Raw genomic sequence first — 24,714 nt, 5'->3', positions numbered from 1 at the left:
GACAGGGAACTGCTGCAGAGAGTCCAGCGCAGGGCAACAAAGATGCTGAAGGGAGTGGAGCATCTCCCGGGTGAGGAAAGGCTGAGGGAGCTGGGGCTCTGGAGCTGGACAAGAGGAGACTGAGGGGGGACTCATTCATGTTTCCAGATATCTAAAGGGGGAGTGTCAGGAGGATGGAGCCAGGCTTTTCTGGGTGACAACCAGTGACAGGACAAGGGGTAATGGGTTCAAACTGGAACACAAGAGGTTCCACTTAAACTGAGAAGAAACTTGTTCCTGGTGAGGGTGGCAGAGCCTGGCCCAGGCTGCCCAGGGGGTTGTGGAGTCTCCTTCTGTGCAGACATTCCAACCCGCCTGGACACCTTCCTGTGTAACCTCATCTGGGTGTTCCTGCTCCATGGGGGGATTGCACTGGATGAGCTTGCCAGGTCCCTTCCAGCCCCTCACATCCTGGGATTCTGTGATTCCAGTGCCAGGCCCAGCCCAGGCTCAGCACCAGCCTCAGGCCCAGGCTCAACCGCAGCCCCAACCTGAGTCCCAGCCCCTGGCCCAGGCTCAGCCCCATCCCCAGCCCCATGGAGCCTGTGCCACCCCTCGCCCCTCACCGCACAGCGCTGCCAGGTGCCAAACTCGGGTTTATTTACACACAGGGTTCCCCAATGCCCATTGTCACCCCCACGGTCCCCTCCCCCCCCAGCCACAGCCCCAGGGCGGCAGAACCTCGTGGTCCTGGTCCCGCTCCGTGGGGGTTTGGCAGCCGCCCTGTTGCCAGCGCCCTCCAAACAGGCACCGAGTCCCGGTGAACTCGTGAAGATGGAAATCTGGATGCTCTTGTTTCAGATACGGAGAGCGACGAGTGCTGGGGCGGCGGATCCGCAATTCCCGGGACCACGTCCCTGTTTCCCTGTGGAAAACCCAAAAAGGGGGGAGAAGCAGCAGCGAGCGGGATCCTGCCTGTGAACAGTGGGTGAAACGCTGCCCGAGGAGAGGGGGACGGTGATCCGGAGTTACTCAGGTGCCTGAAAAATGGGGGAGTTGTGGTGTCAGTGTGACCCCTCATATCTTTGTTTCTAGCCAAGCATCAAGGACTTGTGTCACTGTGGCTGTTTGCACCTTCCTCCCTGCGCCTGCACCGGTTTCTCCACTTCCCTGCACTGTAAGAGATGCCAAATGCACCCTGAACTTCCATGGGGGGAAATAAATCCCCGTCTCCTCCGCAAAGACCCCATTCCTCAGGGTCACCAAACCCCTGGGGACAAAGGCAGCGCCGGCCGGGCCGGTGGGGCGAGCGGCAGTGTTGGAATTCAGGGAATCGCCCCAGGAATGACCGTGCCACGGCTTTCCCGGCCTGGGTTGCTCGGGGGGGACAGGCGAGGTGACAAAAACGGCCTCAAAAAGCCTGAAAATCCGTGGCAGTAAACGCCGGCCCGTGGGAAGCGGGTGCGGAGCTGCGGTTTGCGTCTTGGGGGTGAACGGACACGGAACGCGGGGGCTGGGCGGGAATTTGGGGGCTCAGGGTCCCCCTGGGCGTTGCGGGAGGGCGATGGGGAATTGGAGCTCAGGGGGGACATCGGGCAGGTCAAACGTTCCCCCCAAAAACCGGGCTGAGGTGGGTTCTGGGGAAACCCCAGCCAGGTGTGGATTTGTGTGATTTTTAACAACTTGTGACATTTTAACTATTTGATGCAGAATTTGCCTGGCACGCTCCAAATCACAGCCCTGCCTGTGTCTGCAAACCTCCTCCCTTCCACCTGCCTGCACCCCCTTTCCCTGCCCGCACCCCGTGTTCTCGCTGCCCCCAAAGCTGCCGCCTGGCCCACGGCCTTTCTGCTCTTCCAGATGGGAAAACAAAACCCAAGAGCTGCCTCACAGCAGCAAAAAGGCTTCAAAAACACGGGGGTAGCGTGTGGGAAAATCATATTTGGGGTGAGAAAACCCCGAGCCCTCAGGGGAACATTCTGGGGGTCCCCACGGGCACATTTGGGGCCAGCACCCCAGGATGGCAAACCCATTGGTTTTGTGCCCCAAATCCCAGCGCTGGGGCAAATGGGTGTTGCTGGGAGGTTGTAACGATGGTTTTGTCGCCGTTTGGAGGATTTGAAACGCGTGCCAGGGAAAAGCCGCGATCCGGCGTGGCTGGCGGATGGGGCTGCGGTGGTGGCAGTGCCTGGCGTGAGTTGGCAGCACGTGTTCGTCCCGAAGTAGCACTTAGTGAGTGGAGTTTTGCTCAGTTTTAAATAACACAAAATCTTCCCGGAGAGGCTTTTTGCTTCTCCCTTGCCAGGTGCGGTGCGTGCGGTGCGGCGCGAGCTGTCCCAGATCCTGCTCGTCCTGTGAACGTGTGAGACGGTGGCACCGGGACAAGGGGACAAAGCGGCTCTCCAACCCGGGGACAAGACGGTGACAATCCGGGAAGGAAAAACGCCCAGGATCACGATCCCTCCCCTGTCCCGCTTGATCCCGTTTCCAACAGTTTTCCCTGGGGTGAAGCCAGCGCCAGTGCAGCAGAGCTTGAAACACGAGGTAAAAAATAATAAATAACAACAAAAACACCTTTTTCTTCCTCAAACCAAGCGATCCGAGCTGTGCCCCGCGTTTCTCAAGGGATCTGCAAGCGGCGGGTGGGGAAGGAATCAAACTCTCAGCCTGGGTGCGGGAGAGGAGGGAGGTGACAGTGGCAAATGAGGCCACGATCGTCTCGTGAGCTCGGTGACGGCCGCCAGAAGCGGGTGACAAGGGGCGAGGTGCCTCATGCCCAGAACGCGACGCGTCTCCGGGGTGCGGGGCTGCGGCTTGTCCCTCCGGAGCCTCAAGCTTCGATCTTTTCCTTCTTTTTGCCTTTTTTCAGGAAAGACGGGGTCCGGAATTTCTTCTTCTTCTTGGAGGGTGATTTGGAGGGTGACCCCTCGGGGGACACGGGGCTGCTGGTCACCGTCTCCTTCTCCTTGGGGGTCTCCGTGTCGGTGCTGGGGGGGGCAGTCGGCTGCCCCCCACCTTTGCTCTCCTCGGTGCTCGGTTCCTCGTCCTTCCCGTTCACGGCTGGTGGCTCCTCGGTGTCACCCGGCGCTTGGCCACCGTCTGCCTTCTTGTCACCTTGGCAAGGGGACAGGGGAGTGGTGACACTGGGGCTGGAGGTTTAACCCCCCCGCAAGGCACCAGTTTGACCCAGGCAGGAGGCGGATTTGGCCCCCGTGGATGGAAAACGCCGGGATTTGTCCCCCTCCTGTGTTCCTGAGCTCCCCCCGTCCCCGCAGAACGAGCGGCGGTGGGATGAGAGCGGGATGGGGCAGCACGGGGCAAATTAAAGCGGGTGGCAAAGAAAACGAGGTGACACGGGGGTTTCCTGCTGTGAGCCGGGACAGGGAGTGGGGACACCCCAGCGCGGTGGCCACGTCCCTCGTCCCGGCCTCTCCGTACTTACTACGGTGACAAGGACTCAGAGGGGACTCCTGGGGCCACAGCCACGCGTGGAGGGGAGAGACAGGGAGACGTTGTGGAGACAGACAGACAAACACCATGAGACACGATGAAAAGCCAGAAGCCGCGCGCCTGCCCCCCCCAATACCCGCCGCGGTTTGGGGGGTGACAAATTTGCGCTTTGGGGTGTATAACAATGGGAACGTTGCAGCCCCGGTGTGCTGGGAGAGGGACAGGGGTGTCCCCTGCCAAAGCCACCGCTGGACACTCACGTCCTGCTGTGACATTCACACCAAGCGGTGGCTTCGGTGCCATCGTGGTGTGAACCCCCATTGGCATGGGGACCCCCCAGGGGGCAGAGGGACACGGGGGGTGATGTTTTTCTGTCTTTCAGCGGGTTTGGCACTGCAGCCCCTTCTCTTTGTCCCTGGGGGTGACACACTCACCCTCCAAGGGCTCCGTGGGCGGCGGGGCGGCCGGGGGCGATTTGGGGGGTGCAACCGGGGTCTCCTCTGCCGCAACGTCCTTGTCACCTGTAGGCAGAGACACGCGCTGGCCCTGGGGTCCGTGGGGCACCCCCCAAGTGTGGAATTTGTGGTGAGGGCCCCCCATTCCCCTCCTACCCTGCAGCCCCAGCTTTTTGCGCTCCACCTCGCGCTTGTACTCCTCCAGCTCCTGGTCCGTCAGTTGGCTGAAGGGGTTGGGGGGCTCCGGTTCAGGGGGTCCCTCCTCCCGCGATGCCTCTTTAGCCTCTGCGTCCCCCAGGTGACTCTCTGTGGACTGAAACAGCCCCCCCGGTGTGGTGTCACCCCGCTGTGGGTTGGGGTGCTGGGTGGCCAGGTTGGGGGTACAGGGGAGACGTACGGGGCTGCGGCTGCTCTCGGCGATGACGCTGGCCAGGACCTGTGACTGCGGCCCCGCCGACTTCACCTCCTGCCGGTTTTGCTCCCGGATCTGGGGGGCGAGATGGGAGGGGAGAACAGAGAAACCCCCCCCCCGAGCCCTGGGGTCGATGGGGACCCCATGCCACAACACTGCGGGGGTTTTGGGGATGGGACCACGGGACCGGACCTTGTTCCGCATCTCCAGCACCTCCTGCGGGTCCGTGTAGAGCGGCACGAACTGGTTGGGGTTCTCGATGCGGATGGGGGTCCCGCTGCTGCCTTTCTCCACCTCGTCTGCTTTCAGCCACTGCATGGCGCAGAGAAAACCCCCGTAAATACATGTTGTGGGGAGAGGAGACCCCGATAAGTGTGTGTTATAGAGAGAGGAGACCCCGATAAGTGTGTGTTACAGGGAGAGGAGACCCTGATAAATGTATGTTACATGGAGGGGAGACCCTGATAAATGTGTGTTATATAGAGAGGAGACCCTGATAAACATGTGTTACATAGAGGGAGACCCCATTAAATGTGTGTTATATAGAGGGAGGCCCCTATAAATGTGTGTTACATGGAGGGGAGGCCCCAATAAATGTGTGTTGCTTAGAGGGAAGCCCAAATAATTGTGTGTTACATAGAGGGAGACCCCGATAAATGTGTGTTACATGGAGGGTAGACCCCAGTGAATGTGTGTTACATAGAGAGGAGACCCCAATTAATGTGTGTTACATGGAGGGAGACCCCAATAAATGTGTGTTATATAGAGAGGAAACCCCAATGAATGTGTGTTACATGGAGGGAGACCCCAAAATATGTGTGTTACATAGAGGGAGGCCCCAATAACTGTGTTACATAGAGAAAAGACCCCAATAAACATGTGTTACTTATAGAGGAGAACCCAATAAATGTGTGTTACATTATTGGGGTCTCCCCTCTGTGTGTGTTACATAGAGGGGAGACCCCAATAAAGCCTGTGGTGCTCGGCCTGCTGGGCTGGGGCGGTGGGAATTTAAAATAAATATTATTAGTTTGGGAATAGAGGAAGAAAGGAAACTCATGTTCAATAAACGCACTGAACGAAGCGTTTCGCAGCTCTGGATCCTCCCTGGGTGTCACCGCACCTCATTTTGGCGGCCTCAAGAACATCCCGCACATCCCCCCTTTGGTACCCGAATTCCCTGAGCCAAACCCCTTCCCAAACGGACCCCTGGGCCGCCCCTCACCGTTGTCTTGGTCCTCTGGCTGCCGGCGCTGCCCTGCGGCTCCTCGGCCACGTTGACCCTCAGGTAGGTGTTGGGGGTGTTGAGCCACCGCGTCTTCTCCTTCTGCTGCTTCTGCGCGTGCTGCCGCAGCGCCGGCACCGGCGCCGGCTCCTCCTCGAACACGAAGGCCGTCACGGTGGCGGGGATCAGCACGTCGCTCTTGGGTTTGCTCTTCTCTTGCACGAAGGGGTAGCGGTAGGTGTAGCCCGTGCGGTAACCCTGGGAAGGCAGAGGGCACCCAGGGTGAAAAAAAAAGGGTTTATTGTGTACTTTGGGGGAAATCGCTGAGGTTTTGGTGCTCACCAGGTTGTCCAGCATCCTCATCAGGGCCTCAAACTCGTGCTCGCCCAGGCGGCTCTTCTGCATGGGCCCGAAGGTGCTGCCGGCCCAGCGCACCGAGCCCACCTCGTGCGGCCGGTGCTTGGTGCGCTCCAGCACGATCAGGTTCTCGGCGCCGCCCGCGCTCGCCAGCGCCGACACCTGTGCCGGGGAGAAGCAAACAGTGCAGCCAAATGGTCCTGCGGCTGCGCCGGTGTGTCCAAGCCGGGCAGCGCGCTGTCCGCAGAGACCTGGCGCAGCTCGGTGCACCATCTCAGATCAATATATTGGCAGCAGAGACCTGGTGCAGCTCGGTGCACTGTCTCAGATCAATATATTGGCTGCAGAGACCTGGTGGAGCTCAGTGCATGGTCTGAGATCAACATATTGGCTGCAGAGACTCAGCACAACTCAGTGCATGGTCTGAGATCAATGTATTTACAGCAGAGACCTGGCACAGCTCAGTGCACGGTCTCAGATCAATGTATTGGCAGCAGAGACCTGGCACAGCTCAGTGCATCATCTCAGATCAATATATTGGCTGCAGAGACTCAGCACAACTCAGTGCATGGTCTGAGATCAATGAATTTACAGCAGAGACCTGGCACAGCTCAGTGCACGGTCTCAGATCAATATATTGGCTGCAGAGACCTGGTAGAGCTCAGTGCATGGTCTGAGATCAATATATTGGCAGCAGAGACCTGGCACAGCTCAGTGTATGGTCTCAGATCAATGTACTGTCACCAGAAACCTGTCACAGCTCAGTGCATGGTCTGAGATCAATATATTGGCTGCAGAGACCCAGCACAACTCAGTGCATGGTCTGAGATCGATGTATGGGCAGCAGAGACCTGGCACAGCTCAGTGCATGGTCTCAGATCAATATATTGGCTGCAGAGACCTGGTGGAGCTCAGTGCATGGTCTGAGATCAACATATTGGCTACAGAGACTCAGCACAACTCAGTGCATGGTCTGAGATCAATGTATTTACAGCAGAGACCTGGCACAGCTCAGTGCGTGGTCTCAGATCAATGTATTGGCAGCAGAGACCTGTCCCAGCTCATGCAGCTCTGGGGACGCGGTGCCGGCAGCCGAGGCCATTCCCAGCTCAGTGCTGATTCCCGGAGCCCCCCCGGCAGCCGAGCCGTGCCCAGCCCATTGCACAGCCCACCGCACGCCCCGGGCGCTCACCTGGATCTCACAGGCTGCCTGCAGGTGGAAGATGCTGTAAAACGCCTCCTCGGCCGTGTCGCCCAGCGCCAGCGCCCCGTGGTTGCGCAGCACCAGGATCTGCGGCACCCAGCATCAGCGGGACAAGGAGGGGACAGGCACACACATACACACACAAACATCCCCGTCCCCTCACCTTACAGGTGGGGCCGAGGGATTTCTGCAGCTCGACCCGATCGGCTTCATCCTCCACCTCCCCGTGGAAATCGAAGTAGGCGACGTCTCCCAGCAGCAGCGCGGGGCGGGAGATGGGCAGCAGCCCGCAGCGCATGGCCGACACCTGTGGCGGGACGTGACACCCCCAGCCTAACAAACAAACACCCCCACCCCAAAAATCCCATTCCCCCCAAAAAGAACACGCTTTCCCCACCAAAACACCCCTGTTTCCCCCCGTCTTACGGCAGCCGTGGCCGGCGTGTGCAGGTGGATGATGCAGCGGGCGTCGGGCCGCGCGGCGTAGATGGCGGCGTGGAGGCCGAAGCTGCGGGTGTCGGGGGAGAAGCCGGTGCTGCCCGGCTCCACCACGGCCCCCAGCACGTTCACCTTCACCTGGGGGGCCGGGGGGGGTCAGAGCTGAGGGGTGTCCCCCCTGCCGGGGGTGTGGGGGGGTTTTTTGGGGGGCCGCGGCTCACCAGACTGGCTGCTGTCACCTCGCTGCACGCCAGGCCCTGCGGGGCCACCAAGAAGTGCTCCTGCTCCTTGCTGACCCGCAGCTGTGCGGGGGGGCAGAAATAGAGAATAAATGCGTTACAAAACACACACCCCCCCCCCGCCCTGAAAAACTACCCCCTTCCCAAAGATCCCCCCAAAAAAACAACCGTCAGAAAAGCTCCACTCACCCACAATTCCCCCCCAAAAAACAACACACCCCCAAGATACTCCAACCCCCCCAAATAACCACAACCCCTTTGACCCCCCCAAAACCAGCCAAAAAACTCCCGACACCCACAAAACTCTCAGCCCCCCCCAAAACAACCTCAACCCTCCAACCCCCCCAAACAACCCCAACCCCCCAAAAAACCCCAACTCCTCCAACCCCCCCCAAAACCCACCAGAACTCCAAACAAAGAACCTCAAACCCCCCAAACCTCCCCAAAATAACCCCCCCAAACTCTGACACCCCCAAATCGCTCAACCCCCCCAAGCCTCCAACTCCACTAAATCCCCCCAATCAACCCCAAAATTCCCTCAATCCCCCCCAAAAGAACCTGTCCCCCAAACCTCCACCCCCTCCAAAACAAGCTCAATCCCCCCCCCTAAAACCCAAATCTCCCCAAAGTACCTAAAAAAGCCTCACCCCCCAAACCCCCCAAAGCGTCCCCAAAACCAGCTCCCCCAATCCCCCAAATTCCCCCTGAAACCTGCAAAAACCTCCCCCCCAAAAAACAACCACCATGTATCTCAATGTATCCCAAAAGACCCAACTCTCCCCAAAACCCTCAGCCCCCCAAATACCTCAACCCCCCAAAAATCTCCCCCCCAAAACACCTCAAGACCCCTCAAAACAACACAAACTACTCCTAAACCCCCAATCCCTCCATTCCCCCAAAATCCCAATCCGGCCAACCCCATTGAAACCCCCCCAAACTTCCCATCCCCCCAAAAAACAACCCTTGCTACCTCTCCAACTCCCCTAAAAATGCCCTCACCCCCCAAAACACCCCTCAAACTCCCCCAAACCCTCTTATACACCTTCCAACACCCTAAAAAGCCTTCAGTCCCCAAAAAACACCCTCAATTCCCCAAAACCCCTCCCATAGCTCCCCCCAAGCCCCTCAAGACCCCCTCAAAAAACACCTGACCCCCCAATAACCCCCAACTGCCCCTAAACCCCCCCAAATAACTCCCAACTCCAAAACCCACAGCCTCCCGAAATCCTGATACCCCCTTAGCCCCTCAAGTCCACAGAACCCCCCCCCAAAAAACAACCCCTGCTAAACCCCATGTGTCCCAAAATCCCAACCCCCCAAAGAACCCCCCAACCCCTGAAAAACCCCAATTCCCCCCAAAATCCTCACCCCCACCAACCCAAACCCTCTAAAATAACCTCCCAAAACTCCCCAAACCTCTTAAGACCCCCTAAAAAGCTCCAACCCCCCAAACCCAAACTGCCCCAGAACACCCCCAAAACCCCCCCAAAAACCCAACCCCTGTAAACTCCCCGAACCCCCAAAACCCCAACTCCCCCCAAAACCCCTCACTCCCCCCAAACCCTCAAAGCCCCCAAACCCTTAATAAACCCCTCCCAAACCTGCCCCAAAATACTCACCCCCCAAAAAAAAGCCCCTTCAGGAGCCCCTAAAACTCCCCCCAAAACTCCCAGCTGCCCCAGAAAACCCCCAAAACCTCCCACCTCCCCCCAAAAACCCCAACCCTTGCTAACACCCCAATTCCCCCCAAAAAAACCTCAAATCCTCTAAAAAACCCCTCAAAACTCCCCCAAAATCCCCCCTGAACCCCCTCAAGACCCCCTCAAAAGTCTCCAGCCCCCCAAACAACCCCAACTGCCCCCAGCCCCAAAACCACCACCCCCCAAAACCTGATCCCTCCAAACCCCAACTGCCCCAAACCCCCCCAAAACACTCAATCCCTGTAAACTCCCTGGTCCCCCCAAAACCCCTCACCCCCCAAAAATACCTTCTAGAAACCTCCCAAAACCTCCTCACCCCCCCAACCCCTTGACCCCCCAACCCTCTAAAAACCCTTCCCAAAACTCCCCCAAAATCCCTCAGGACCGCCTAAAAAGCCCCCAACCCCAAAAGCACCACCCCAAAAAGACCCCAAATCCTTCATAACCCACCAAGTGCCCCCCCAAAAACCCCTCAAATCCTCTAAAAAAGCCCCCCAAAACTCCCCCAAAATCCCCCCTGGACCCCCTCAAGAGCCCCTCAAAACTCCCAACCCCCCCAAACAACCCCAACTGCCCCCAGCCCCAAAACCACCACCCCCAAATCCTAAACCCCCCAAACCCAGCTGACCCAGAAAACCCCCAAAACTGCTCAACCCCCTCCCAAAACCCCTCACTCCCCCAAAACACCTTCTAAAAGCCTCCCTAAACCTCCTCACCCCCCAACCCCTCTTAAGAGCCCCTAAAAACCTCCAACCCCCCTAACAACCCCAAAACCTGATCCCCCCAAACCCAAACTGCCCCAGAACACCCCCACCCCCCCAAAACCCAATCCCTGTAAACTCCCCGAACCCCCAAAACCCCAACTCCCCCCAAACCCTCAAAGCCCCAAACCCCTTAAAGCCCTCAACCCCTTAAAAAACCCTCCCAAAACTCCCCCAAAACCCCTCAGGACCACCTAAAAAGCCCCCAGCCCTCCCAAACAACCCCAACTGCCCCCATTCCCCCCCAAACTTCCCCCGAGACCCCCCCAAGCGCCCCGGTGCTCACGGTGACGGCCGCGTGTCCCAGCTGTGCCCACCCGTACAGGTCCAGCAGGCGGTGCAGAGCCCCCACCTTGCAGCGCATCAGCCGCTCCCCCCGCGCCAGCGCCGGCCCCTCTGCCCCATGCAGGTCGTTGATGGGGGTCACGGCCACCAGCCCTGGGGACAGGACACCCCCCCGGTCAGTGGGGACACCCCCAAAAAACAGGGATTTCCCAGGGGTGGGGAGTGGAGGGTTGTGGAGTGGGGTTTGGTGACACCCAAGGGTTTGATGGCCCCAAAGGTTTGGTGGCTCCAAGGTTTTGGTGGCCCCAAAGGCTTGGTGGCTCCAAAGGTTTGGTGGCTCCAAAGGTTTGGTGGCCCCAAAGGTTTTGGTGGTCCCTGAGGTTTGCTGGCCACAGAAGTTTGGTGGCCCCGAACGTTTGGTTGTCCCCAAGTTTTGGTGTCCCCAAGGCTTTGCTGGTCCCTGAGGTTTTGGTGGCCCCAAAGGATTGGTGGCTCCAAAGGATTGGTGGATCCAAAGGTTTTGGTGGTCCCTGAGGTTTGCTGGCCACAAAAGTTTGGTGGCCCCTGGTGTTTGGTTGTCCCCAAGGCTTTGGTGGTCCCTGAGGTTTGCTGGCCACAAAAGTTTGGTGGCCCCTAACGTTTGGTTGTCCCCAAGTTTTGGTGGCCCCAAAGGATTCATGGCTCGAAAGGTTTGGTGACACCAAGGTTTTGGTGGCCACAAAAATTTGGTGGCCTCAAACATTTGGTTTTCCCCAAGTTTTGGTGGTCCCAAGGCTTTGCTGGTCTCTGAGGTTTTGGTGGCCCCAAAGGTTTGGTGGCCCCAAAGGTTTTGGTGGTCCCTGAGGTTTGCTGGCCACAGAAGTTTGGTGGCCCCGAAAGTTTGGTTGTCCCCAAGTTTTGGTGTCCCCAAGGCTTTGCTGGTCCCTGAAGTTTTGGTGGCCCCAAAGGATTGGTGGCTCCAAAGGATTGGTGGCTCCAAAGGTTTTGGTGGTCCCTGAGGTTTGCTTGCCACAAAAGTTTGGTGGCCCCTAACGTTTGGGTGTCCCCAAGTTTTGGTGGCCCCAAAGGATTCATGGCTCGAAAGGTTTGGTGACACCAAGGTTTTGGTGGCCACAAAAATTTGGTGGCCTCAAACATTTGGTTTTCCCCAAGTTTTGGTGGTCCCAAGGCTTTGCTGGTCTCTGAGGTTTTGGTGGCCCCAAAGGTTTGGTGACCCCAAAGGATTCATGGCTCCAAAGATTTGGTGACCCCAAGGTTTTGGTGGCCCCTAAGGTTTGGTGACCTCAAGGTTTTGGTGGCCCCAAAGGCTTGCTGGCCACAAAATTTTGGTGTCCCTAAATGTTTGGTTGTCCCGAAGTTTTGGTGGCCCCTAAGATTTGCTGGCCACAAAGGTTTGGTAGCCCCAAGGCTTTGGTGGGCCCTGAGGTTGAGCGGTCATGAACGTTTGGTGGTCCTCAAGGTCCTGGGGGATGTTTTCTCACCTACAACCCCAGAAATTCAGCAAAACCCTCCAGAATTTCACCAAACTGTTCCATTTTGCCCCCAAAAGCCCCTGGTGGGCCTGGCCGTACCGAGCGGGGAGGTGGGGAGGGTGGCGGGGGACGTGGTGGCCATGAAGTCAGCGATCTGCCGCAGGGCCCAGACGTGGGACGAGTTGTTCCCCTTCGTCATCTGCTCCTGGATGAGGCTCTCCAGCTCCTCCCTGAAAGACTGTGACACGCGGTCCCCTGGTGTCACCTCCCGGGGAAGGGACACGGTGACCCAATGGGGACCGTCTGGTGGCATTGGGGTAGGGACACTGCTGGGTTGGTGGCAGCAGCATCACCAGCTTGGTGGAAGTGTCACCGCTGTCTTGGTGGCACAGTGATGGCGGCACCACCAGCTTCGTGGTAGCAACAGCACTGGCTTGTCCCCAACCCCATCTCTCTTGTCCCCAGCCCATCCCTCCTGCCCCCAGCCCATCCCTCTTGTTCCCAGTCTGGGAACATCACCAGCTTGGTGGCACCACTGGCTTGGTGTCAACACCACCAGGTTGGTGGCATGGTGACACTGGCAACTCGGTGACAGCAGCACCATGGACTTGGTGGCAGTGACATCCGCAGCTTGGTGGCACAGCTGTGACAGTAGCACCACCAGATGAGTGGGGACATGCCCTGAGCCGACATGTGGTGGCATTTGGGACAGGAAAGACGGGGTTGGGGACAGAACAGATGGGTTGGGAACAAGAGGGATGTGTTTGGGGACAGGGGGGCTGGATTTGGGACAGGACAGATGGGTTGGGGACAAGGGGGCCAGGCTGGGGACAGCAGGAGGGAAGGGTTTGGGACAGGGAGGGCAGGTTGGCGACAGGACAGATGGGTTGGGGACCGGAGGGAAGGGGTTGGGGACAGGAGTGGGGGCTGGGGACAGGAGTATGGGGTTGGGGACAGGAGGGAAGGGTTAGGGACAGGTGAGATGCATTGGGGATGGGGGGCACGTTTGGGACAGGACAGGTGGGTTGGGGACAGGAGGGCAGGTTGGGGACAAGAGGAATGGGGGTTGGGGACAGGAGGGCCAGGTTGGGGCCGGGAGCTCCTCACCGGGCTCTGCAGGATCATTGTCACCCGTTTCCTCTGCTCGGTGACACCGACGTCCCCCCGCAGCTCGTTTCGTGCCCGCAGATCCCCAGGGGGGTCTCCGGGGGGGTCCTGGGCCGAGCCCCCCCCAAAGCGGGGCCCGGGGGGCTCAGGTAGGGGCTCGGGGCTGGCGGCCGCGCTCATCCTGCGGTGGGACGGACAGACAGAGGGACAGACGGACAGTGTCACCCCCCCCGCCCCCCCCCGCGATACAGATTGCGAAGAAACCACCGAAAATACCCAAACACGCCGCAGCTGCGGGCGCAGATAAGGCCCCCCCCGCGGCCCCGCCCTGGCCTGTCCGGGTGATGAGCTGTCAGGAGCAGCGGGGACACCCAGGGGGGTGCCGGGGTGTCCCGGGGGGTGTTTGGGGTGTCCCCCCCCATAAACCCAGCTGAGAACGGGCAGCTCAGTGCACTGATGGGAGCAGCGACACCCACCCCCAAAATATGGCCGGGTGGCAGGGGGGGACACAAACTGGACCCGGTTATTCAAACCCAACCTGCTCCCCCAAATACGGGGGGGCACCCCCAGATCCCCCCCAAATCCAAGCTCCCACAGCCCCCCGTGTGTGTCCCCCAATTTTTGCTGCCCTGGACTGACCTGGCTGGGGGGGGGCGGGAGCCTTTTCCAGGCTGTATTCACGGCTGGGGGGGGGTCCCACAGATTGGGAGGGATCCCACAAATTGGGGGGGGGGTCCCACGGTGGCCCCAGCCCAGGGGGAGCGTCAGACGGCAGCGAGATCCTGAGCATCGCGGGGGGAGAGCAGAGAGGTGTCCAAGGGCCCCCCCACATCCCTGTGTGCCGGGTAGGGGGGAAACACACACACCCTAAATCTGCCCCCCCCCAGCATCCCCGGCCGCCTCCGCCCGCACCGCACCCAGCGCCGCTGCGGCAGCCGCAGGGATGGCGGATGGGAATAAAATAAAACAAATAGAGATTTTTTTTTTGGTGGGGGGGGTCATACGTAGCATGGCACCCCGCAAGGATGGGCAGCGATGTGGGGGGGTCGGGTACCCACCGCCGTCGGAGGATAAAGGCCTTGGGTGGGGGGGAAGATGATGCTCTGCACCCACCCGTATCTACATGCAGGCGGCTTGGGGGATGAGACAAAAGCAGGAAAATGGGGGGGTCACCCAGATGGTACCCCCGTCCCCCCCCCAAACCCTCCCCGTGGGGGGGGATGCTGCGGCCATCACCCACCTCCTCCTCCTCAGAGCATCCTGACAAAGGGCCGCCCCCCGCCCCCCCGCGCAGGTCCAGCTCCCGCCACGCCCCGCCTGGCCCCGCCCCCCGGAGGGACCCCCCCCAAATCACAGACACCCCCGGAGCCAGTTTCATTGCGAGATCCTTAATTGGGAATCGTGGGAAATAACCTTGCGGGGCGGGGGGGGAAGCGGGGGGGAAGGAGCAGCACCGCTAATTGCTGATTACATCGGCACAGAGCAATTAATGACAGCGCGGGGGCCCCACCGCGGTTTAGGGTGACACCACCCCCCCCCCGCCCCGGTTTGGGGACAGGGTGGGCGGTGCAGGGTTGGGATGACACCCCCGGTTTGGGAACAGGCGGGTGGTGGTGGGGTTGGGGTGACACCCCCGGTTTGGGGACAGGCAGGCAGTGGTGGGGTTGGGGTGACACCCCTGGTTTAGGGACAGGTGGGCAGTGCAGGGTTGGGGTGACACCCCCGGTTTGGGGACAGGCGGGCAGGCGGTGGTGGGTTTGGGGTGACACCCCCAGTTTGGGGACAGGCAGGCAGTGGTGGGGTTGGGGTGACACCCCCGGTTTAGGGACAGGTGGGCGGTGCAGGGTTGGGGTGACACCCCCGGTTTGGGGACAGGCAGGCAGTGGTGGGGTTGGGGTGACACCCCCGGTTTAGGGACAGGTGGGCAGTGCAGGGTTGGGGTGACACTCCCGGTTTGGGGACAGGCGGGCGGTGGTGGGGTTGGGGTGACACCCCCGGTTTGGGGACAGGCAGGCGGTGGTGGGTTTGGGGTGACACCCCCAGTTTGGGGACAGGCAGGCAGTGGTGGGGTTGGGGTGACACCCCCGGTTTAGGGACAGGAAGGCAGTGGTGGGGTTGGGGTGACACCCCCGGTTTGGGGATCCAGGGCTGGATCCGCCCCCGCAACCCCAAAATCGGTGCTGGAGTGTTGAACGTGGGCATCACCCTCAGAACACGCTGGATTTTCAGGGGTTGGCAGGAAAAACCTGGAAAACATTAAAAACATTGAGAGAAAAAGAAGGGGGGGGAACAGAAAAAAAAACAAGGGGGGGTGGGAAGAGAAAGGGGGGAAATGGGTGGGGAAAATAAAAGGAGGAGGAAAAAATTTGGGGGGGGCTTAAAAGCTGATTTGAAGCAACACCCTGGTCATGCTGACATAAGCCACAAGGCCCCTGTGAGGCCCATGGGTGCCCCCTACCCCCAGGGTGCACCCAACTCACCGGGTCCTGTCTGTCCTGCAGTGACCCCGGGTTGGGGCACAGGCTGGGGGGACCCCATGGGTGGGGGGGCCCCACGTCCCGGGTGTCCCCCCCAGGGGCTCCTCTCTGCTGTCACCCATCTCCTGCTCAGCACCCACGTTGTGCCCCTGAGAAAATGGGGAGAAACGGCAACGGGGAATTAAAAATCACCAATATTGAGATTTATTTTCTTTCCTGCCCCCCCCCCCGAAAAATGCCCCCTCCCCAGAATAATAATTCACTTCTAGTTTTAAAATGACTGGAAAAACGTCAAGCAAGAAAATCCAGCTCAGCCCCTCCTAACGCCACCTCCACGTCAGAGGGGGGGTCAGGCCCGCTAGTCCTGGTTTTGGGGTGCCCCCCTGTACCTGGCAGCCCCCCGTGTCCTGCAGCACCCCCCGCAGCAGCTGGATGTAGCGGGCGGCCGCGCGCAGCGTGTCGGCTTTGCTGGGCTTGCGGTCGCGGGGGACCAGGGGCACCAGCGCCTTCAGCCTCGCAAAGCCGCTGTTCAGGTTCTTGATCTGCCGGGGAAGGAAACACGGGGGTTAAACTGGGGCCCAGGAGTAACCCAAGGCCCTATCAGCGTTAAACTGGGTGCCCAGGATTAAACGGGGGTCCCTTTAGCATTAGACTGGGGCCCAGGATTAAACAGGGGTCCCTTTAGCACTAAACTGGGTGCCCAGGATTAAACAGGGGTCCCTTTAGCATTAAACTGGGTCCCCAGGATTAAACAGGGGTCCCTTTAGCACTAAACTGGGTGCCCAGGATTAAACAGGGGCCCATTCAGCATTAAACTGGGTGCCCAGGATTGAACAGGGGTCCCTTTAGCATTAAACTGGGTCCCCAGGATTAAACAGGGGTCCCTTTAGCATTAAACTGGGTCCCCAGGATTAAACAGGGGTCCCTTTAGCACTAAACTGGGTCCCCAGGATTAAACAGGGGTCCCTTTAGCACTAAACTGGGTGCCCAGGATTAAACAGGGGTCCCTTTAGCATTAAACTGGGTCCCCAGGATTAAACAGGGGTCCCTTTAGCATTAAGGTGGGTCCCCAGGATTAGACAGGGGTCCCTTTAGCATTAAACTGGGTGCCCAGGATTAAACAGGGGTCCTTTTAGCATTAAGGTGGGTCCCCAGGATTAAACAGGGGTCCCTTTAGCATTAAACTGGGTCCCCAGGATTAAACAGGGGTCCCTTTAGCACTAAACTGGGTGCCCAGGATTAAACAGGGGCCCATTCAGCATTAAACTGGGGCTCCATCTTTAAAAATGGGTCCCCTCCAGCACTAAACTGGGACTCCAGGAGTAAACCAGGGCCATTCTAGCATTAAACAGGGGCCCATTCAGCATTAAACTAGGTCTCCAGGATAAAACCAGGGCCCCCCCAAGCATTAAATTCTGTCTCCAGGATAAAACCAGGGCCCCTCCAGCATTAAACCAGGGCCCCATCTTTAAAAACGGGTCCCCTGCAGCATCACACTGGGTACCCAGGATTAAACAGGGACCCTATCAGCATTAAACTGGAGTCCTTCCAGGATTAAACAGGGGTCCCTTCAGCATTAAACCGGGTCTCCAGGATAAAACCAGGGCCCCCCCAGCATTAAACTGGGGCCCCATCTTTAAAAATGGGCCCCTTCCAGCATCAAACTGGGTACCCAGGATTAAACAGGGGCCCATCCAGCATTAAACCAGAGTTCTTCCAGGATTAAACTGGGTCCCCATTATTAATCCAGGCTCCCTCCAGGATTAAACTGGATCCTCAGCATTAAACCAGGACTAAAACTAAACTGTGTCCCCAGGATTAAACTGGTCCCCCCCAAAGAATTAAATCGAGGCCCCCCACTCACATTAAACTGAGTCTCCACCATTAAACCAGGCCTCACCCAGGATAAAACTGGGTCCCCAGGACTAAACCAGGGCCCCTCAGGATTAAACTGTGTCCCCAGGATTAAACAGGGGTCCATTCAGCATTAAACCGAGACCCCTCCAGAATTAAACTGTGTCCCCAGCATTAAACTGGGTCCCTAGGATTAAAGCAGTGCCTCCTCCAGCATTAAACTGTGTCCCCGGACTAAACTGTGCCCCCAGCATTAAACTGGGACCTCTCCAGCATTAAACTGGGTCCCCAGAATTAAAGCAGGGCCTTCTCCAGCATAAACTGTGCCCCCGGGCTAAACTGGACCCCTCCAGGATTAAACTGTGCCCCCAGGATTAAAGCAGGGCCTCCTCCAGCATTAAACTGTGGCCCTGAACCAAATTGGGCCCCTCCAGGATTAAACTGTGCCCCCAGCATTAAACTGGGTCCTCAGAATTAAAGCAGGGCCTCCTCCAGCATTAAACTGTGTCCCTGGACTAAACTGTGCCCCCAGCATTAAACTGGGTCCCCAGAATTAAAGCGGGGCCTCCTCCAGCATTAAACTGTGTCCCTGGACTAAATTGGGCCCCCTAAGGATTAAACTCTGTCTCCAGGTTTAAACCAGGGCCCCAGGATTAAACCGGGCTCTCTAGGATCAACCCAGGGCCCCCCAAATGCAGGACCCCCCATAACCTGCTACCGAGCAACCTCAGGGTGTCCCCGACTCAAGGTGACCCCGAGTGCCACCACCATGAGACATTTGCCTCCCACAATTTGCACCCAACCCTGCATGGTTTGGTATTTTTGGGGGTGCAGAGGGTGTTTTTGGGGGCGCCCTCACCCTCTCACGCTCCTTGGCGTTGGCCGCTCGCCGTCGCTCCAGCGCCTCGGCGGGGTCCCCGGTGTGCTCGTAGCCGCCGGCCGGGCCGCGGCGCAGGCGGGCGATGGCGGCGGCGCGGGGCAGGGGGCCGTGGCGCTGCCGCAGCACCAGCTCCAGCACCTCGGGGGCCGGCGTGGGCAGCACAACCCCCAGCACCTGCCCCCCAAAACCACTGGGCTCCCCCATCCCTAGAGAAGCCACAAATCCCACACCACAAGCTCAGCTCTCCCTAAACCCAAGAAAATACCTAAAGAAGAGCCTTAAATACCCCAACGAGCTGCAGGTGCGGCCCAGCTGGGCTAACGAGGGGGTGGGGGCTCGGCTGTGCCTCAGTTTCCCCACTTAGTGCCTGCAAATGCCACTTTGACCCAAAAAGCGACCCAAAATTGTCCCCTGGAGCACCGGCAGGGGACAAGGCCAGGCTGGGGATGGGCAGCGGTGTTGTCCTGCAGAACCAGGGGTTTGGTTGGGGGCTTCGTGTGTCCCTAAAAATGCAGGAAAGAAACTGTTTTGGGTGAGGAAAATGGAAATATGAGGGTGTATTATAATAACGGTGTTTCGGTAGATGGCGGTGTTAGTCCGGGCAACGCCGAAACCTCGGCACGGCCGGAAAAATGGGATAATTCCCCTTTTGCCACCAAAACCATGGTCAGAGAGCAAGGCTGGAGGAGCATATTGCAAAGAAACCCACAAGTAAGCCCCCAAACGAGCCTCGCGGACACCTGGAAGGCAAACGAGCTTTTATTAGAACCTCAGAAAACCCAATTTTTCCCTCTTTAATGCTCTGTAATGAGCTTCCCTGCCTGCAGCCAGATCCGGATAATCACGTTATTACTGCCCCGATCTGGGGGAGCAGATCTGACATGTTAATCCGAGGGCAGGTGGGTTTAAAACCCCCCCCACAAAAGAAGGTCTGTGCTTGTTTGGTCACTTTTACTCATTAGAAGCATCCAAGGGGAAATTGGGGGCTGCCAAAATCCACCCCCACAACAGTGGGTGTTTGCTCCTTTCCCCTTGTTTTACAGCTGGGAAAGTTGCTCCAGTTTGGCTGTTTGTGGCTTAAAAATTGAGGGGAAAATGGGAATTTGGGGGAGGCTCCACGGGGGTGGGAGATGGAGGGTTTGGGGGCTGCTGGTGCAATTGGGGTTTGTAGGAATCGCGCCCCAAGGGGGAGTGGGGAGACTGGGGTGGGGGGAAATTAGGGGTCAAGGTTACTAGGGATCAAGGTTACTAGTGGTCAAGGTTATTTGGGTCAGGGTTATTAGGGGTCAAGGTTATCAGGGCTCAGGGTTATTAGGTCACTGTGCTTTTTAGAGGTCACAGCTATTAAAAGTCATGGTTATTAGGGACCACGTTGTTTAGGGACCACATTGTTTAGGGGTCACTGTTGTTAGGGACCATTTTTTTGGGGGTCACGGTTATTAGGGGTTGGGGTTATTAGGGGTCGTGTTTTAGGGATCACAGTTATTAGGGACCATGATTATCAGGAGTTGCAGTTATTAGGGACCAGAGTTATCAACCCCTGCTCGCAGCAAACACAGGACAGAATCTGCAGCAGATGAAGATGCTGCAAAGCCAGACAGGTTTATTTTCCTTTCCTTTTCCCCTCTATTTTCTGTTTCTGCCAACACAGCCCCCCAAAAGCACGGCGGCCTTGCAAGCTCGTGGGAGCGGTGAATGGGTGGGGGGGAAAGGGCAGAGCCCCCCCAGCAACAAAGCCTCACCAGCGGTTGTAGATAAGGCTTGAGTTGTGCCAAGCCAAGCTTAGGGCATCCCCATGATTCCTGAGTTTTGGGGGGTTCACCCCAAGTTACCCCCCGGGGGGGGGTTTGCTCTGAGCATCCCCTGTACAGCTCCCAATGGGACGGCAGCCTGGGCGGAATTCCCGCAGAGCTGTCCCAGCGGCGGTTCGCCCTCGGGAGCGCCTCAGGCCGGGCTGTTTTCCAACGCTTGGGGCTCAAACTTGCCCAGTTTTCCCTTTTATTTTCCTTCCTCTGAGCGTGGCTGGAAGCAGAGCCAAGGTCAGGTCCCAAAGCCCCGGCACCCGCGGCCGTCCCCGGAGCTGCTGGCTCCATCTCAGCAGCTGCACCCATCGCACCCGGCAGCGCCGACGCTCCGGCGGGATCTGACATTTGCTGTTATCACGAGGTTGGAAAGATGACCCAGTGGTTTGTAATTCCTGCCGAGGGGCTGGTTCAGGGAAGGTCAGGGATTCACAGAATCACAGAATCCCAGAATGTCAGGGGTTGGAAGGGACCTGGCAAGCTCATCCAGTGCAATCCCCCCATGGAGCAGGAACACCCAGATGAGGTTACACAGGAAGGTGTCCAGGCGGGTTGGAATGTCTGCACAGAAGGAGACTCCACAACCCCCTGGGCAGCCTGGGCCAGGCTCTGCCACCCTCACCAGGAAGAAGTTTCTTCTCATATTTAAGTGGAACCTTTTGTGTTCCAGTTTGAACCCATTGCCCCTTGTCCTGTAACTGGTTGTCCCATAGAAGAGCCTGGCTCCATCCTCCTGACACTCCCCATTTAGATATCTGTAAACATGAATGAGTCCCCCCTCAGTCTCCTCTTGTTCAGCTCCAGAGCCCCAGCTCCCTCAGCCTTTCCTCACCCGGGAGATGCTCCACTCCCTTCAGCATCTTTGTTGCCCTGCGCTGGACTCTCTGCAGCAGTTCCCTGTCCTGCTGGAACTGAGGGGCCACAGCTGGACACAATATTCCAGGTGTGGTGTCACCAGGGCAGAGTTCTTGGCGTGGCCCCAGATGTCTCAGAGGTGGCCAGTCCCCCTGGTGCCACCGTCCTCGTGCCAGCTGCGTGCTCCCCATGAACACTGCCATGGGCTGCTGGCCAGGTGCTGGCCCAAATAAAACATGTTGAGAAGATTTACTGAGCGGTGGCATCAGAGGACACGGGAGCTGCAGCCAATGGTTCCATCTTTCCCTCCCCCTCCTCCTGCCACCAAACTGTCCCAAGACCCCGATCTCCCAGGAATTGGCGGCACCGCTGACAACCGGATTCCAGGCTGTGCTGCCACATCGGCAGGTCCCTGACCCCGAGCTGGCGGGGGGTCCAAGCCCGACCCACACCGGGACCCCCCATTGTGCTTCCCGTGGGCACCAAGCACCCGGGATGGGGCTCCCAGTGTGGGAAATGTGGGGTGCAGGTGGCCATACAGCCGGTGAGGCCTCCTTAAAAGCTTTTATACTGCCATTAAAGCCATAAAATCATCTCTCCCGCTGCCATCAACATTACTGGCAATGTCAATATCTGCGTCTCCCGAACACCTTATCTTAGCAAAACATCGTGGGGCTCCGGCCACAGGCGGAGAACTTGTTGTGGTGGAGTTTTCCCAGCTCGCCCGGCCGCTCCAGCCGGAAATTTGGAGCGTGTTTGTGAGGGAAAGTCCAGAGGCTGCTGCGCACCCAGCCCTGCTGTTGACATTGTGGGAGCTGCAGCCGGCAGGTTCCTGGTGTGATGCCCAGGGGACGTTCTGGGGACGTCACCGTTTAATGAAGCGCAGGAGGGGGGACGGTCCCTGGACACCCACTGTGGGGGTCCCACATTGGGAAAGTGCAGGTCCTGCCCCCCCCGTGAGCTGAATTATCCGTGAGGCGGGAGGGACGGTGGTGGGTTTATCAGCCAGGTCTGGATTTCGGCAGGGATGGGTGGCAACATCTGGGCAATGGGACTCAGTGTTGCTGGGCTCCCATCAACCCGACTTTCTTTATTACGGTGGGAGATTAAATTATCTCGGTTGGTTAAATAAAAATTAACTCCTGCTGGGACTTGAGAGGGGGCAAATCCCTGCGTGGACACCCCAGCCCCACTCGCCCCCTGGCACATCTCCCACTGCCCAACGCTCACGGCCCATTTTGTTTTATTATACTTTGTTTTCTCCTGGAGATTCCGGCGCGGACGTGCCAGGAGGTGGTTGTGAAGCGCCGGTGCCGAGGGCTCGGTGACGTTCCCTTCGTGCCGACAGCAAGAGGAGCAGGAGGGAACAAAGGCCGCTTTGTCCTTCCCCACTTGAAGAAACCTTTTTGTGAAAGCCGGCGGCCGGCGGCGGGAGGATCCCAGCCTGGAGAGCCACGCTTTTCCCCTTCCAAGGATTTTTGGAGATAAAAGCAATTTCCGCCAGCTGAAGGTGTTGCCAACCCCCCGGCACAAGGCGGGCGCTGCTGGGGCACTGGATCATGAGCGCCGGGGGGTGTCGGGGTTCTGGCTGCCACCCGCCCCCGGCAACTGGCCCAGGTCTTCGTTAGTCTTGGGCGGTGACCGTCAGCCACGTGTCCTGGGGATGGAGATGGGGACAGGGATGGGAGAGGGAAGGGAACAGGGATGGGGATGAGATGGGGAGACAGGCAGGGATGGGATGGGAACAGCGATGGGGATGGGAGAGGGAAGGGAACAGGGATGGGGATGAGATGGGGAGACAGACAGGGATGGGATGGGGACAGGGACCAGGATGAGGACAGGAATGGAGAAGGGATCAGGGATAGGGATGGTGATGAGGACAGGGACAAAGACAGGAACGAGGACAAGGACGGGGATAGGGATGGGGATGGGAGAGGAAAAGGAGCAGGATGGGGATGGGCATGGGGACAGGGATAGGGATGGTGATGAGGACAGGGACGAGAACAAGGATGGGGATAGGGATGGGGATGGGGACAGAGATGGGGATGGGAGAGGGAAGGGAGCAGGACGGGGACAGGGACAGGAACCAGGATGGGGACAGGGATGGGATGGGGACAGGGATGGGGATGGCAATGAAGACAGGGACCAAGACAGGGACAAGGACAAGGATGGGATGGGGGTAGGGACAGGGATGGGATAGGGACAAGGACTAGGATGGGAATGAGGACATGGACAGAGACCACGATAGGGATGGGAACAGGGATGAGGTGGTGACAGGGCCCAGGATGGGGACAGAGATGGAGATGAGATGGGGACACGGACCAAGACAGGGATGGGGATCAGGACAGGGATGGGGACAAGGATGGGGATGGGACAGCGATGGAGATGAGATGGGAACAGGGACCAGGATGCAGATGAGGATGGAGACAAGGCCAGACTCTCCCCAAGCAGTGCAGCACTTTGCAAAGGGAAAGTGCCGAGTTCAGAGGCCAGACTAAGCTTCAAGGCTGGGTTTAACCTTCAGCAGATCCAGGTGCTGCCTGAGCCTGGGAGGGGATCCTGCTTCCCCCAAAACGAGCCTGGCACCTTCTCTTGAGCCCCATCACAGTGCAGTGCCTGCAGCTGGGAACGCTGGGGCTGCGGCTCCGTCCCCTCCTCCCGGCAGCAATTCCTGCCCATCCCGGATAACGGCCGATCGCCACTGCGAGCCAGATAATCTCCGTCTGAGGGAATTAGAAAGTTCATCAACCTTAACCCTCTTTGCTCAGCAGCTCCTCTCCGGCAGCGGGGAGAGGGCACTTCTGTGGTCACGCAGGGATGTGGACATGGAGCCGCGGGGCTGGGGGTTGCGAGGCACCGCAGCAGCTCTCCCCCTGCTCTTTTTTCCCCCATCCACGTTTTTTGGGGTTCCCCAGAGCCCTCAAAGCTCGGCGTACGCCGAGGAGCCACTGCCGCCGTGCCAGATGCCCGCAGATCCCGATTAAGCACTTTGCCGGGTAAGAGCGAGGCGGGCGGCCACGTGTCCCTGCCCCACGCACGCACGCACGTGCAACACACACGTGCACAGACACAATCCTGGCGCTCCACGGGTGTTTCCAGGATGGGGCTGTGCAGACCCAGCAGCACCGGGACCCTCCAGCCCCTGCCAGCGACCCCTCACAAACGACATCCATCCCGCCCCAGCAGTGATTTCCCCGTTTTGTTTTCCCTCCCCAGGGAAAAGGAGGGAGGATTCATCAACCAAACTCTCTGCGCTGAAACTTGCGCTGGGGACAAGGCAAGTCACCCCCACCTGGGGACACCGTGGGGGTCACCCGTGGGCTGGTCCATGGTCCAGCTGCTCTTTATTGCCGTGCGGAGGTGGACGGCACTGGGGGGTGTCCATGGGGGTGTTGGCGAGGGAGACAGGAGGAGCCCAAACCCACCAGCACCACACACAAAGCCTGAGATCACGAGCAGCTCCGTCACGCTCATCCCACGGCTCCGGGATTACACTGGGGCTGCTGAAATCCCAGATTTATCTTGGCAGCATCCAGCCAATGCCCTCGGGGTGACGTGCACGACCTTCCTCCGCGGGGATCAGAGATGATAAAGGTCCCCTGGTCTTGGCTCACCACAGGGCACAAGGTCTCGGTCCCACCAAACGGGCTCAGGTGCTCCAGGGATGACGTCTGAGCACACAGCGGATGGGATGGACAGCAACCTCTTCACCCAGGTAAGGGGATTTTCTTGCTGGATTTGGGATTTGGAGGGTTGTTTTGC

The 24,714-nt window shown here is 58.7% G+C and overlaps 2 protein-coding genes across 2 annotated transcripts; both read right to left on the bottom strand.

Moving 5' to 3' along the window:
* Window positions 1-615: 615 nt before the first annotated feature.
* Window positions 616-13,337, bottom strand: ADD2 (adducin 2). The gene is made up of 14 exons (XM_065041117.1): window positions 13,085-13,337; window positions 12,077-12,215; window positions 10,507-10,658; window positions 7,742-7,822; window positions 7,509-7,658; window positions 7,246-7,389; window positions 7,071-7,169; window positions 5,864-6,040; window positions 5,522-5,779; window positions 4,489-4,608; window positions 4,282-4,371; window positions 4,041-4,197; window positions 3,864-3,950; window positions 616-3,093 (listed from the first exon to the last, which is right to left on the bottom strand). Exons 1-14 carry the CDS (start codon window positions 13,262-13,264, stop codon window positions 2,810-2,812), a joined length of 2,118 nt encoding a protein of 705 aa, XP_064897189.1. The 5' UTR covers window positions 13,265-13,337; the 3' UTR covers window positions 616-2,809.
* Window positions 13,338-13,723: 386 nt separating this feature from the next.
* FIGLA (folliculogenesis specific bHLH transcription factor) lies at window positions 13,724-18,680 on the bottom strand. Its single transcript, XM_065041122.1, has 5 exons — window positions 18,275-18,680; window positions 15,951-16,103; window positions 15,565-15,710; window positions 14,325-15,330; window positions 13,724-13,866 (listed from the first exon to the last, which is right to left on the bottom strand). The coding sequence occupies exons 1-4, from the start codon at window positions 18,497-18,499 to the stop codon at window positions 15,174-15,176; spliced, it is 681 nt and encodes a 226-aa protein (XP_064897194.1). The 5' UTR covers window positions 18,500-18,680; the 3' UTR covers window positions 13,724-13,866; window positions 14,325-15,173.
* Window positions 18,681-24,714: the final 6,034 nt, after the last annotated feature.

Source organism: Columba livia, chromosome 25 (genome assembly GCF_036013475.1).
Source record: "Columba livia isolate bColLiv1 breed racing homer chromosome 25, bColLiv1.pat.W.v2, whole genome shotgun sequence".
NCBI classification, from domain to species: Eukaryota; Metazoa; Chordata; class Aves; order Columbiformes; family Columbidae; genus Columba; species Columba livia.
Note: the sequence above shows the minus strand (reverse complement) of the source record. Positions and strands in the feature narration are given on the sequence as shown.